Source organism: Pseudorasbora parva, chromosome 10, assembly GCF_024679245.1.
Source record: "Pseudorasbora parva isolate DD20220531a chromosome 10, ASM2467924v1, whole genome shotgun sequence".
NCBI lineage: Eukaryota > Metazoa > Chordata > Actinopteri > Cypriniformes > Gobionidae > Pseudorasbora > Pseudorasbora parva.
Genome location: NC_090181.1, coordinates 1,752,917 through 1,766,472, shown reverse-complemented (window position 1 = coordinate 1,766,472; position 13,556 = coordinate 1,752,917). Strand labels below are relative to the sequence as shown.

Sequence of the window (13,556 nt, the reverse complement as noted above, 5' to 3'; positions counted from 1 at the left end):
TCCCCAACACTGTTTATATTACATTGTGTGGACCAAATATCCCCACATTGTAATATAAACCTGAAATCACCTGAAAATCACCTTCCAGCCAGCACCACAATGTAAATGTGTTTATTAAAATTAGGACTGGGCAAGTTAACACGTTATTATCGCGTTAACACATTAATTAATTAACGCCGACAATTATTTTATCGCGCATTAACGTAGTTATTTATTATTATATTGAAAGGCCGTTGCTCACTGCCTCTGAATACACACACAGACAAACCATTGGTCAGGAGAATACACACACAGACAAACCATTGGTCAGGAGAATACACACACAGACAAACCATTGGTCAGGAGAATACACACACAGACAGACCATTGGTCAGGAGAATACACACACAGACAAACCATTGGTCAGGAGAATACACACACAGACAAACCATTGGTCAGGAGAATACACACACAGACAGACCATTGGTCAGGAGAATACAGCGCTGTCTGTAGCCTAAGCCAAGGGCTGACATTTGTGTCTGGGACAAATAAAATATCAACATAACCTGAAACGCGAGAATTATGCGTGCGTGCTTGCGTGCGTGCGTGTGATGGGTAGGTTTAGGGGTAGGGGCTGTGTGTGTGTGTGCGTGTGTGTGTGTGTGTGTGTGTGTGTGTGTGTGTGTGTGTGTGTGTGTGTGTGTGTGTGTGTGTGTGTGTGTGATGGGTAGGTTTAGGGGCAGTATAAGAGGATAGAATGTACAGTTTGTACAGTATAAAAACCATTACGCCTATGAAAAGTCCCCACAATGCACAAAAACAAACGTGTGTGTGTGTGTGTGTCTGTGTGTGTGTTCTCAGATGATCTGAAGTGTGCTGGAATCACATGCCCGGCCCTGCGCATCCCCGAATGTCCTCCAGATTCGGTCCTGGTCCGCAGCTCCTCTCCTCCGGCCGGATGCTGCCCCATGGCTCATTGCTCCTGCTCCCGATGTCCTCCAGCTCCAGCCTGCAGAGACGGACACCAGCCAGCGCTGCTGAGAGAGGGAAGCGGCACGCCGGGGAACTGCTGCCACACACACACCTGCCAGAGAGGTAAAGAGAGAACCTGTGCCACACACACACACACACCTGCCAGAGGGGTAAAGAGAGAACCTGTGCAACACACACACACACACACACACACACACACACACACACACCTGCCAGAGGGGTAAAGAGAGAACCTGTGCCACACACACACACACACCTGCCAGAGAGGTAAAGAGAGAACCTGTGCCACACACACACACACACACACACACACACACACACACACACACACACCTGCCAGAGGGGTAAAGAGAGAACCTGTGCCACACACACACACACACACACCTGCCAGAAGGGTACAGAGAGGACCTGTGCCACACACACACACACACACACACACACAGACACCCGCCAGAGGGGTAAAGAGAGAACCTGTGCCACACACACACACACACACACACCTGCCAGAGGGGTAAAGAGAGAACCTGTGCCACACACACACACACACACACACACACACACACACACACACACACACACACACACACACACACACCTGCCAGAGGGGTAAAGAGAGAACCTGTGCCACACACACACACACACACACACACACACACACACACACCTGCCAGAAGGGTACAGAGAGGACCTGTGCCACACACACACACACACACACACACACACACACACACCTGCCAGAGGGGTAAAGAGAACCTGTGCCACACACACACACACACACACACACACACGCCAGAGAGGTAAAGAGAGAACCTGTGCCACACACACACACACACACACACACACACCTGCCAGAGGGGTAAAGAGAGGACCTGTGTCACACACACACCTGCCAGGGAGGTAAAGAGAGAACCTGTGCCACACACACACACACACACACACACACACACACCTGCCAGGGAGGTAAAGAGAGAACCTGTGCCACACACACACACACACACACACACACACACACACACACATACGTTCCGTATCGAAACCCGCAATGTTACTAGGTCCCGACCCGGGTTCAATTCGGTAATCATTCCCGGGACGTAGTTGCTTTCACACAGAAGGCGACCCGGCAATGCTCCGGGAATATTGCGGGTTCGACGTGCAGTGTGAGGGTTAGAGAGACAGACGTGATAAACCGGCTGTTAGATGCAACACTGAGTTTCTCTTGTGAGAGCTGGACAGACAGGAAGTGATGAGGTGTGAAAAAGGGGCGGGGTCAGTGAGACCGGGCCTCTGTGTTTACTCTGGTTTAGCATCAAATATTCAGTTTTACCAACAATCCAAATTCCCGCTTTGGCCTCTTGGCCCGGCGCTGAATGTGTGCTGCCTCCCGGAACTAATGGACTTAAGGAGAAGCGCAGCGGGCGGAGGAAAAACTGCCTACGCATCAGTCAGAAGAACAGAAGGAGAGGTGGATGGGAAGGTTCAATAGGTCACGGATGGGAATGTGTGTGTGTGTGTGTGTGTGTGTGTGTGTGTGTGTGTGTGTGTGTGTGTGTGTGTGTGTGTGTGTGTGTGTGTGTGTCTTGAGTCAGTGTGTGAGAATAAGAGACATTGTGTTTCAAAGAAAGAGTCGTGTGTATAATTGGTAACACTTTACAAAAAGGACATTTGTCTTTTTGGATACTTCTGCACCTAAAAAAAAACATATTTCCTTAAATCCCTGATCACACACACCAATGGCAAACTGAAGATCCTCACATTTGTAAATAATTGTAAATTGCTTTAACAATACTGGAAAAGAACACCGTAATACACTGTAACAAATTATTTAGAAAATAAGTTCCCTGGTTGCCTTAAAATTTTGAGTTAATACAATGAAGATTTTTTGAGATTCGACAACCTTTATTAAAATATTAGTAAAAGATTTTGTAAGCATATTGGGTAATTGTGTGTTTTATTTGTGATGACGCTAGGGATGGCTCGATACCACAATTTTGGCTTCGGTACGGTACCACAATCTAATACCGAAGTACCGATATTAAACCGATACCACACGGTCTGATATTAGCGCGGGTATATTGGACGCGAATGAGTACAATTAAGCAAGTTTGGAGTTTATAAAGTGGGAAATTACCACAAATGTTTATTAGTGAATTAATCATTTAGTCATTTGAATCAGTCATTTGAAAACTTTCTTGTGAGAAATAATTTCAGCAAAAATCTCTCAAAATTAGCTAATTGCTTTTGGTTTCAAAAGACATCGCACTACACTAAAGCAATCTGCATAATCCGATTCAACATTTCACACTCGTCTCGGGATGGAGAACGGAAATCATTTGAGCATGCAAGAGATTTTATAGCATTTCGTAATAACAGTTACAGGAGATATGAGCTCATAACGACACACACACACACACACCTGTCACTTAGAGCTCGCACATTACACATTAAGTTTCCTTAAACAGTCAAATACACAGAATTATGTACAAATGTCGTCTTTAGTGAGTATTCACACACACACAGGCGGTTGTGTCTAACGCGAATGTAAATAGTGCAATAGTACGCGTGCAAATATTATGAGATCTAAATGTCATTGGTTGAAACGAAAGCTGGAGATTTTGTGATATTCGATCTTATGTTAGGCTGTGTGTGTGTGTGTAGAAAGTAATTACAAATCTCACTTCTACTCCTCTCTTTATTAATTCGTTTTGGGCATCTTGAGTGAGATTCAACTGCTTTAAATCCATTTTGTTCGTCTATGTTGTCGTCACATTTGCCGGTTGTTTCGGGTCAGTTTGGGTAGCGCGCTGCCATCTAGCGGTGAACTTCGGAAAAGCAGCATATACCGAAATGTGCAAAATCATGATATTGTACCGTTTTAAATAAAATATATACCGGTATTTTTCCAGTACCGGTATATCGCGCATCACTAGATGACGCAGCCAAATTGTGCTATTTTCATGATTTATCACATTTTTTATGTGGTTCGGATACAATAATATTTTGAGTTTCTATTAATTAAACAAATTTCCTTCATTGTATAAACTCAAAACATTTTATTTCAATAAACTCAAAATTTTAAGGCAACCAGGTTACTTACTTTTTTAAGTTAAACTAACAAAAACCAACCCAATTTTTTACAGTTTACCATGGGGAATGTTTGCTTGCAAAAGTTTTGAAGCAGTGTCATTTAAGAAAGTTTTCAAGTTCGCTCACAAAACTTTTTTACCAAGAACTTTTGCGTTAGTTCGTAAAACGTTTAAGTTTCCCAGAGAAACTTTGTATTCATTGGCAAAACATTTGTATTTCGTCCCAAACATTTGCGCTCCCACGAGAAATTTTGCATTTATTCTCAAAACGTATATATGTTAGCTTTAGCTTGCAAAACTTGCATTTCTTCCCAAAATATTTGCGTTCCCCGAATAAATTTTGCATCCGTTCACAAACCTTACGTTTCCCTGAGAAACTTTGCATTCCTTCTCAAAACTCGCATTTTCTCCCAAAATATTTAAGTTCCCAGAGAAATTTTGCATTCATTCTCAAAAATGTTACGTTCCCCCAAAAAATGTTGCGTTAATTCGTAAAACTTTGCGTTAGCTTGCAAAATGTGCATTTTCTCCCGAAAACATTTGCGTTAATTTTAGAAGTTTTAAATTAGTTTGCAAAACTTTACGTTCGTTTGAAAAACTATTGCACTCCCTAAAGAAACTTTGTTCGCTCGCAACTTTTCATTGTCTCGCAAAACTTTTGCTTTTCCCAGAGAAACTTTGCATGCATTCCCAAAATTTTTACGTTAGCTTAGCTTGCAAAAGGAGCTTTTTCTCTCAAAACATTTGTTTTACCACAGAAAATGTTGCATTACTTCTCAAAACTTGACATGTTCCCAGAGAAACTTTGCGTGCATTCCCAAAAGTTTTTACGTTGGCTTAGCTTGAAAAATTTGCATTTTCTCTCAAAACATTGCGTTCCCACAGGAAACTTGCATGTTTTGCAAATGCATACAAAAATGTAATTTTCTTGAGAGAAACTTTGAGTGCATTCCCAAAACTTTAACAATACTGAAATGCCTGGTTCAGACTACAAGATATTTTTGTCTGTTACGATAGTCACTGTGTCAGTTTAGGCAATTTTTACTCCTAAAATCTTGTCGTGTCCTGGACTAGAAACATGTCAGACTACACGTTGCTACTCGACCAATCATCGCTTGTTGTCACGACGTGCGTGATGTCACTGACTTTCAGAAACAAGAGCGTAAACAAACGATGTCTGAAGCAGCGTGTTTTGGCTGTTTTATGTTTAGAAAAGCGCAAAAATAGAAATAAAACCCAACAAAGAACATGTTCCTGGCTTCCTGGAAGAGGACATTATGGGCTGTCAATCATTCCAAAGAGAACTTGAGGTGAAATATTGTTCCGAAATATTGTTCCGGGTTCCTGAAGGGCTTCGGCTCTCGTTCGCCAGCGTGTTTCTTATTTGGTTGTGGTAGTCCGTCGATGACACACCGTACAGGCAGGAGTACTGTTGCTACAGCTCTACGAACCTTTCCTCCGTTTTATAATTCCACCTAAAGTTAGCCGCTCCGTTATCTCTCATGCGTTTCGCTGTGTTTCAAAGCTGTGTACGAAAACTGTCTGTGCTCCGATTGGTCAGCGTCACACGTGACAGAACCCGTCGTGAAGGACCGCAAAAAAATTAAACATGCTAGTCTTTCTGTGATGACGTCGTGAACTATCGCAGACGCGGATTCGGTTGTCGTATACTATGACACACTATACGAGATAAAACGATCGATTATTGCGTTCCGACGTCCATTATCGTTTACGAATCCCTATGACACCTTCATCGAACAGATCGTGCCAAATTCAGGCTAATATTGTGTAGTCTGAACCAGGCAAAAAAGAACACCATGGTGAATGTGAGCCCTGATATTAACCTGCCACCATGTCCCAAACCCCACACTGTAAAAAAAATGGGTTGGTTTTTGTTGGTTTAACTTAAAAAAGTAAGAAACCTGGTTGCCTTAACATTTTGAGTTTGTTGAAATTAAAAATTTGAGATACAATGAAAGAAATTTGTTTAATAAATAGAAACTCAAAATATTTTTGTATCTGAACCACATAAAAAATGTGAAAAATCATGAAAATAGCACAATTTGGCTGCGTCATCACAAATAAAACACACAATTACCCAATATGCTTACAACATCTTTTACTAATATTTTAATAAAGGTTGTCGAATCTCAAACAATTTTCATTGTATTAACTCAAATTTTTTATTTCAATAAACTCAAAATTTTAAGCAGGGAACTTATTTCTAAATATTTTTTCCAGTGCAGTAATATCATGTTCTGATGCAGTGCTGTGTGTCTTTGTGTCTGGGCATGGTGGCAGGCTTTATGGGTCTCCAATGAGCCGTACTGCAGCTATTGTTCATGTGCCGAGACGGTCAGGGTTTCCGGCTCTCTTTTTTGACCTCACATGTGTAAGTGTGCGTTTGTGCGTGAGCAAACACAGATTATATAGTATACGGCTTCACAAGCCACGTCTGAGAATTTCTCCTCAGCAAATCTGGCTGGATTTCTGGGATCCGAGGCTTTAACAAAAGTGCTGAGCTCACTCACTGTAAAAAAAATCCAACTCACAGAAAGTTAGGCTAATGATTATGTTTTAGTTACCTGGACAATTAAATGCCAAAAAAAACTGGTGAACAATTGTTGGACCAACCTAGTAGGGATGTTAACCGCTTGACCGATGGTTGACCGTATCAACGTTAACGGATCAAAGTTGTCGGTTAAAAAAAAGTGATCTCTAAATTAGGCTATTATAGACAGTGGGCTAAATGCTATTACAGTTAGCCGTCTCATTCCAAAATCTTTTTGTGTGAAGTGAACAAATCCCTCACACTAAATTTTTCATAACTCGCGTTTGTACTGAATAAACCAGAGGACCCCCTCGAAAACGAGATGTTTCATCTCAAGGGGTTATCCTCTAATAAACTGAAACTGAAACTGAAACCAATAAAAACATTTGGCGCGAGGTCACAGCGTTTGGGTTTGCGCGCTCACAAGGTTTGCAAAAAAGGTTAGAGCCAGGGCAGACGACCGTATAGCCCCTTTCACACTGCACGTCGGACCCGCAATATTCCCGGAGCATGGCCGGGTCGCCTTCTGTGTGAAAGCAACCACGTCCCGGGATTGATTACCGAATTCGACCTGGGTCGGGGACATAAGCCCCTTTCACACTGCGATTCCGGCAAATACACGGATAATGCGACCCGGCATTTGTTCCCGGGCCGCTAGATTTGGTCCATTCTCACTGCCAGCGAAATACCGTAATATGTGCGCTTTCACTCACAACCCGTAACGGTCCCGGGTCGAGTTGACACGTGACATCCTGATGTGACGTATAACGGCGAGCGATCTCAGCTTCAGCGTGGATAGTAAGGAGCTCCGTGGTCTTGACGTGTGTCCAGTTTTCGCTCATTTCTGCTTGTTTAATTTTAGTTTCTTTTGTATACGAACACTCTCTGCGTTTAAAACACCGACGAGCTCTTCTGGCACTGCAGGGTTGTGTTATTGAAGAAACAAGCTCTAGGAGTCGCACGATAACTACGCACACGTTGCGGCATTAGTTTCGGCTTTTGCTCACACAGCGCTCGTCCCGGGTCGAATCCCACAATATTACTCGGTCCCCGACCCGGGTTCAATTTGGTAATCAATTCCGGGACGTGGTTGCTTTCACACAGAAGGCGACCCGGCAATGCTCTGGGAATGTTGCGGGTCCGACGTGCTAATGCCGCAACGGATGTGACGTAGTGATGACGTAGTTATCGTGCGACTCCTAGAGCAACAAGTTGCAGTACAAACTCAAACGTGGTGCGTGACATGCGAAAGTGCTGACGCCACTGATCGGCGGTGAAGTTTTCTAGGACATTAGTCCAAAATACAGCACCTTGAGGTCTTCGTAGCATCCACGTTCTTCTATCAGAAACACCCAGTTGCATGAGCCGTGTACACAGAGCGGTAGCTTTTAGCATCCGATGGCGTCTCTGTGCTCTAAGTCTCACTGCTTCACATTCTTTCCTACTCTCAGCAAGCTTTGCTTCCAGCGTACGCGTTATCTCATTAACTCTCCGGAAATAAGTCAATATGGAAAAACATGAAGTAATTTGAGCATTTAGCATAAACAACAATGCCGCTAGTTGCTGGTCAACAGCCATGTTTACAAAGCAATGAGAACACTTCGGTTTTGCCTTTCCTTATTCTTTGGCGCCAATATTTTTCGACTCGTACATTATACGTCACATCCGGATGTCACGTGTCAACTCGACCCGGGACCGTTACGGGTTGTGTGTGAAAGCGCACATATTACGGTATTTCGCTGGCAGTGTGAATGGACCGAATCTAGCGGCCCGGGAACAAATGCCCGGTCGCATTATCCGTGTATTTGCCGGAATCGCAGTGTGAAAGGGGCTTATTAAGCGTCATTCCGCATAAGATGGGCTTACATTTGGAAATATATTACATCTACATTTCAGTGGTAACACATAAGGTGTTGATCATCATCTTTCTTTATTATTGTTAGCACTACCTCCAACTAAAGCGGAGCAGTCATTTTCTTAAACGAGCCGCGGCAATGTTACAAATGAGCTTCTCACGCTAGACAAATGCCTTTATATTCAACGCGATCACCTTGTACCTAAACCATTTCGAAACTAAGGAGCCGTGTGTGTGTGTGTGTGAGAGAGAGCGGCAGAGAGATCATAGAGAGACAGAGTTGCGAAATTGCAGGCGCGGCTCGCGGCTGTTATTTCAAAAAGCGCAGCATATTTTAAACTAATCGCTTAACCGGTTTCAACCGGCTAATGAGGCTCGGTGGTCGGTCAAGAAAATGTTTAGTTTCCGCCATCCCTAGTTTTGTAATTGCAAGTTAACAAGTATACAAGTTGCACCAATTGTTAACATTGGCAAATGATGGTCTATTCAAAACATTGCTTCTTCCTGATGGATATGGTGATATAATTCGGAAGAGCTGGACTGATCAAAAAGTGAGACACACACACCAAAAAAATTGCATGTCTGGAATGGCAGCATGTACAAATACAGCTGCAAGAAAAACTATGTGAACCACTTGCAAAATCTGTTAAATATCTTTTTTTCTTTTTCTTTTTCTTTTTTACACAATTTCACAGATTCTGTGAGTGCCCTTGTTTATATTACATTATGGGAACCAGCCAGCAGTCCCCACTTTTCAAAAGGCTTATAAATCACACAGGAGGAGTTTTATTTTAAAAAGAAAAAATGCAGAATGATTCCTGTGATGGGTAGGTTTAGGGGCTGTGTGTGTGCGTGCGCGCGGGCGCGTGCGTGTGTGTGTGTAGGTTTAGGGATAGGGATATGGGTTGGGTTAGGGGATAGAAAATATCATTAACCTGATATAAAAACAATGGAATTCTATGTGATGTCCTTATTAATATAATGAAACAAACATGTGTGTGTGTGTGTGTGTGTGTGTGTGTGTGTGTGTGTGTGTGTGTGTGTGTGTGTGTGTGTGTAACTAACGTGAAACCAGACTTCATTCACCTAAACTGAAAGCATATTTACACTGAATCGTTTTCTATCGCATATTTAGTGTGCTATGTGCCTTTCACAGAAATTAGTAAATGTGTGAACACCTGACCGATTTTAGCAGTGTAGGGGGCGGGGCTTCAGATTCTAGAGAGCATTTTGATTGGACAGAAGATTTGATGAGAGGGGGAAGTCTGTAATTCGTTTTAACAGAAGCGAGAGACTGTACGTTTCGAAACGCTTTTATCTCCTAAATGCAAAAGGCTAACACAGCCATACTAAAAGCTAAACGAATTCAATGTTGATTTTAGTGGGCCTTTAACAAACCATATATCTAGACAGTCCAAACAAAACAATGATTTGTGTGTGTTGTGTAGTTTCTCCCAGGTGTGTTCATAACGGGAAGGAGTTTGCGGAGGGCGAGGTGTATCGCATGGACCCGTGCTGGCTGTGTCAGTGCCGAGGTGGAGTCTCCTTCTGCTCCAAAGCCGAATGTGCCGAGCTGGACTGCGAGAACTTCTACGTTCCCGAAGGAGAATGTTGCCCCGTCTGTATAGGTACTGAACTTCACACACACACACACACACACACACACACACACACACACACACACACACACACAGCCCCTGCCCCTAAACCTACCCATCACAGGAAACATTCTGCATTTTTACTTTGTCAAAAAACTCCTCCTGTGTGATTTATAAGCCTTTTGAAAAGTGGGGACCGCTGGCTGGTGATCTCAGGTTTTACTATCCTTATGGGGACATTTGGTCCTCATAATGTAATATAAACAAGGGAACAAACACACACACACACAAACACACGTTTCTTTTAGCTTGATCTGTCGGTCTGATAGTATGTTCCTCAGGTCCAGATTCTACGGACAGTGAACCATTTCTTTTTTTGTGCATTTTGAGTAAATGTGCAAAATACATTTTATGTGCATTTGGCAGATGCTTATAAGCCTTTTGTAAAGTGGGGCCATGGGTAATGTCCTCATATTTCTTCCTCTCCTGTAATACCTGTGTCATACCCATGGCATTATACACATTTGTGTCCTCATATGTCACAAAAACACACACACGGCCTACTATTCAACAGTTGACACACTGAAGATCAACACACACGCGCTTTACTTCCACACGTCTCCATCTGCTAACACCTGCAGAAGCTCTAGAACGTCTGTCTTCTGCCGGCTCTGACACAGATATGTATGCATATCTATGGGCTCAGATTTCAGCTGTGACCTCATGCTCCTAAAGGTCAAAGGTCAAACCCAGAGCGTCTCTGTGGGACAAACTATGGTCAACAGATCAAATTTGTGCTTGTATGTAAAGTTTCAATAACTCTAGCCTGATTCTCAGTTTACATCTTTGGGTTTTTTCCTCAGGAAGTTTCCAAACTTGACCTGATCTGAGAATTCAAAATGCGATTTTGTAAAAAGTTGCACTTACCTTTTTATATTTTTATACCGTGGTGGCAGAAATTAATCTTTTATACCTCTGAGCTAGAAATATAATCTTGTCTGAAATTATAACCTCTTTCTTGTTAACCTGTAACTTTAGTATTATTTACAGAATATACTATTATAGTATTTAATATTTATTAATAATTTGAATAATCAATATTTTAACTTAAGTTTGTTGCAGTAATTGCATTTGTCATTTTATATTTCTATTTAGTTTTAATTTACATCTATTTCAGTTTTAGTGACTTAAACTTGCAATATTTCTAATTATCATTTATGTTTTATCATAGATAAGTTAATTTATATTATATCAATATAAATATATTATACATGTTTAATTTTAATCTGTTTGGAAATGTTTCATGCTTTTGTCATTTTCATTTACTTTTTAAATATTTCAATTTAGTTTTAATTTACATCTATTTAAGTTTTAGTTTTAGTAACGTCAACTTGCAATATTTCTAATTTTCATTAATGTTTTTATTAAATATGTTATTTTATATTAATATTTTATATATAAATATATATATATATATATATATATATATATATATATATATATATATATATATATATATATATATATACATGTTTAATTTTAATTAGTTTAGTAATTGTATGTGCTTTTGTAGTTTTTATTTGTTTTGCTTTTTAAATATTTCTATTTAGATTTAATTTACATCTATTTCAATCTTAGTAATTTTATAACTTGCAAGATTTCAAGGCAAAATTTCTAATAATTATTTATGTTTTTATTTTAAGTTAGTAATCTAATATATAAAATGTATATTATATTAACAAGAATTTAAAAGTCGAGCGTTATTTCTATAGCACTTTATACAATAGAGAATCTTTTAAAGCAGCTTCCCTGTAATAAACAGGAAATAATAATCAATGATGCTGATATAAGACCATCGCTTCATTATTCAGATCTAATGAGTTTTTTGTGGATTCAGTACAATAACATGTTGCAAAAATCCATCTCATCCAATCCATATCATTAATAATATGACTGATTGCCACTATTTTTTTTTCCATATCATATATTTTAGTAATCATCATAAATTAGGGATCATTTGAAAGCTTACGAATTAAAAATTCATCCTGTGGTAACCATTTTGAAATCAGACGTTGCGTTACCATGGAAACGGTGCTCTAAATTCTTCTAGCGGGCTCCTCCTCCTAGTGGGCGGAGTCATGTTTAATATTACAAAATGTATTTTAACTACTATTTTATAATCAAAATCTTTTCTAATCTTGACAAAACATATAATTGGAAAGGTCAGAGTCTCAAGGTTCCATATTTGATGACTGTTTTATGATGGAATAATAGAACATTTACAGAAAAATGCATCAGAAAAACAATCAATGGAAATTGAATGACACCCGGTGGCTATTATTGGTACAGCGCCTAAACAAAATCTCATGGGGACTTTAATTTTTGTGCTATAAACTTCTAACTTGATTAGACATATGGCTTCAATTTTATAGTAATTTTATAGTAGAATTTTTTTTGTAAAATATATATTTTATATAAAATAAAAAATATTTAGTACAGTATTTTTAATTTACAGTTCATTTAAAAACTTCCATAACTTTTTCATTCCTTCATATTTTGAAATGCTTTCACTTCAGCAATAATCTAATTGTCATCTTTAAATCAAGACCAAACTTAAGTCTATGAATGTAGCATTCCTAAATTACAGCCTTTTAAGTTTGGATAGTGCATTTTTATGACTATTCTCATGACAGTTAAAGCGTTAGTACCCCCAGAAATGTAACTTCTGTCATTAATTCCTCCTGTGGTTGGCCAGCCGTCAGACCTCCGCTCATCTTCACACACAGATGAAGATATTAGTGTTGAAATCCGATGGCTCAGAAAGGCCTTCATTGACACCAATGTCATTTCCTCTCTCAAGACCCATAAAGGCACTAAAGACGTCGTTACAAAGCCCATCTCACTACAGCGGCTCTACAATCATTGATGAAGAGGCCAGAATAGAGTTAGTGCGCAAAAACACTAAATAACGACTTATATAGTGATGGCCGATTTCAGAACAAAGCTTCGAACCGTTATGAGTCAGTGAATCGATTCATGATTCGAACCGTTATGAGTCAGTGAATCGATTCATGATTCGGATCGTGAGTCAGACTGCTGAAATCACGAGACTGGCGATCCGAATCATGAATCGATTCACTGACTCATAACGGTTCGAAGCTTTGTTCTGAAATCGGCCATCACTATATAAGTCGTTATTTAGTGTTTTTTGCGCACTAACTCTCTTCTGGCCTCTTCATCAATGATTGTAGAGCCGCTGTAGTGAGATGGGCACAGGAGGAATTAATCACACAATTTACATTTCTGGGTGAACTAACCCTTTAAATAACATTGTCACTTACATTTTAGATGCAATATTGACTGTTTTTGTTTTATTTAAGCAGCAAAAATACATCACAGCAGAACCGTAACGCATCTTACGGCAACTGTGTGTGTGTGTGTGTGTGTGTGTGGGCATGTTTTTGTGACATATGAGGACACAAATGTGTATAATGCCA

At 40.3% G+C, this 13,556-nt stretch overlaps 1 protein-coding gene across 2 annotated transcripts in view; it reads left to right on the top strand.

The window, feature by feature from the left end:
- The window catches only part of LOC137090872 (cysteine-rich motor neuron 1 protein-like), a 114,317-nt gene that overhangs the window by 52,647 nt on the left and 48,114 nt on the right, over positions 1–13,556 (top strand). For both annotated transcript variants that reach the window (XM_067454852.1, XM_067454851.1), the window contains exons 4-5: positions 841–1,074; positions 9,910–10,089. In XM_067454852.1, the coding sequence (XP_067310953.1) occupies positions 841–1,074; positions 9,910–10,089 (414 nt within the window). The remainder of the gene's footprint in view (positions 1–840; positions 1,075–9,909; positions 10,090–13,556) is intronic.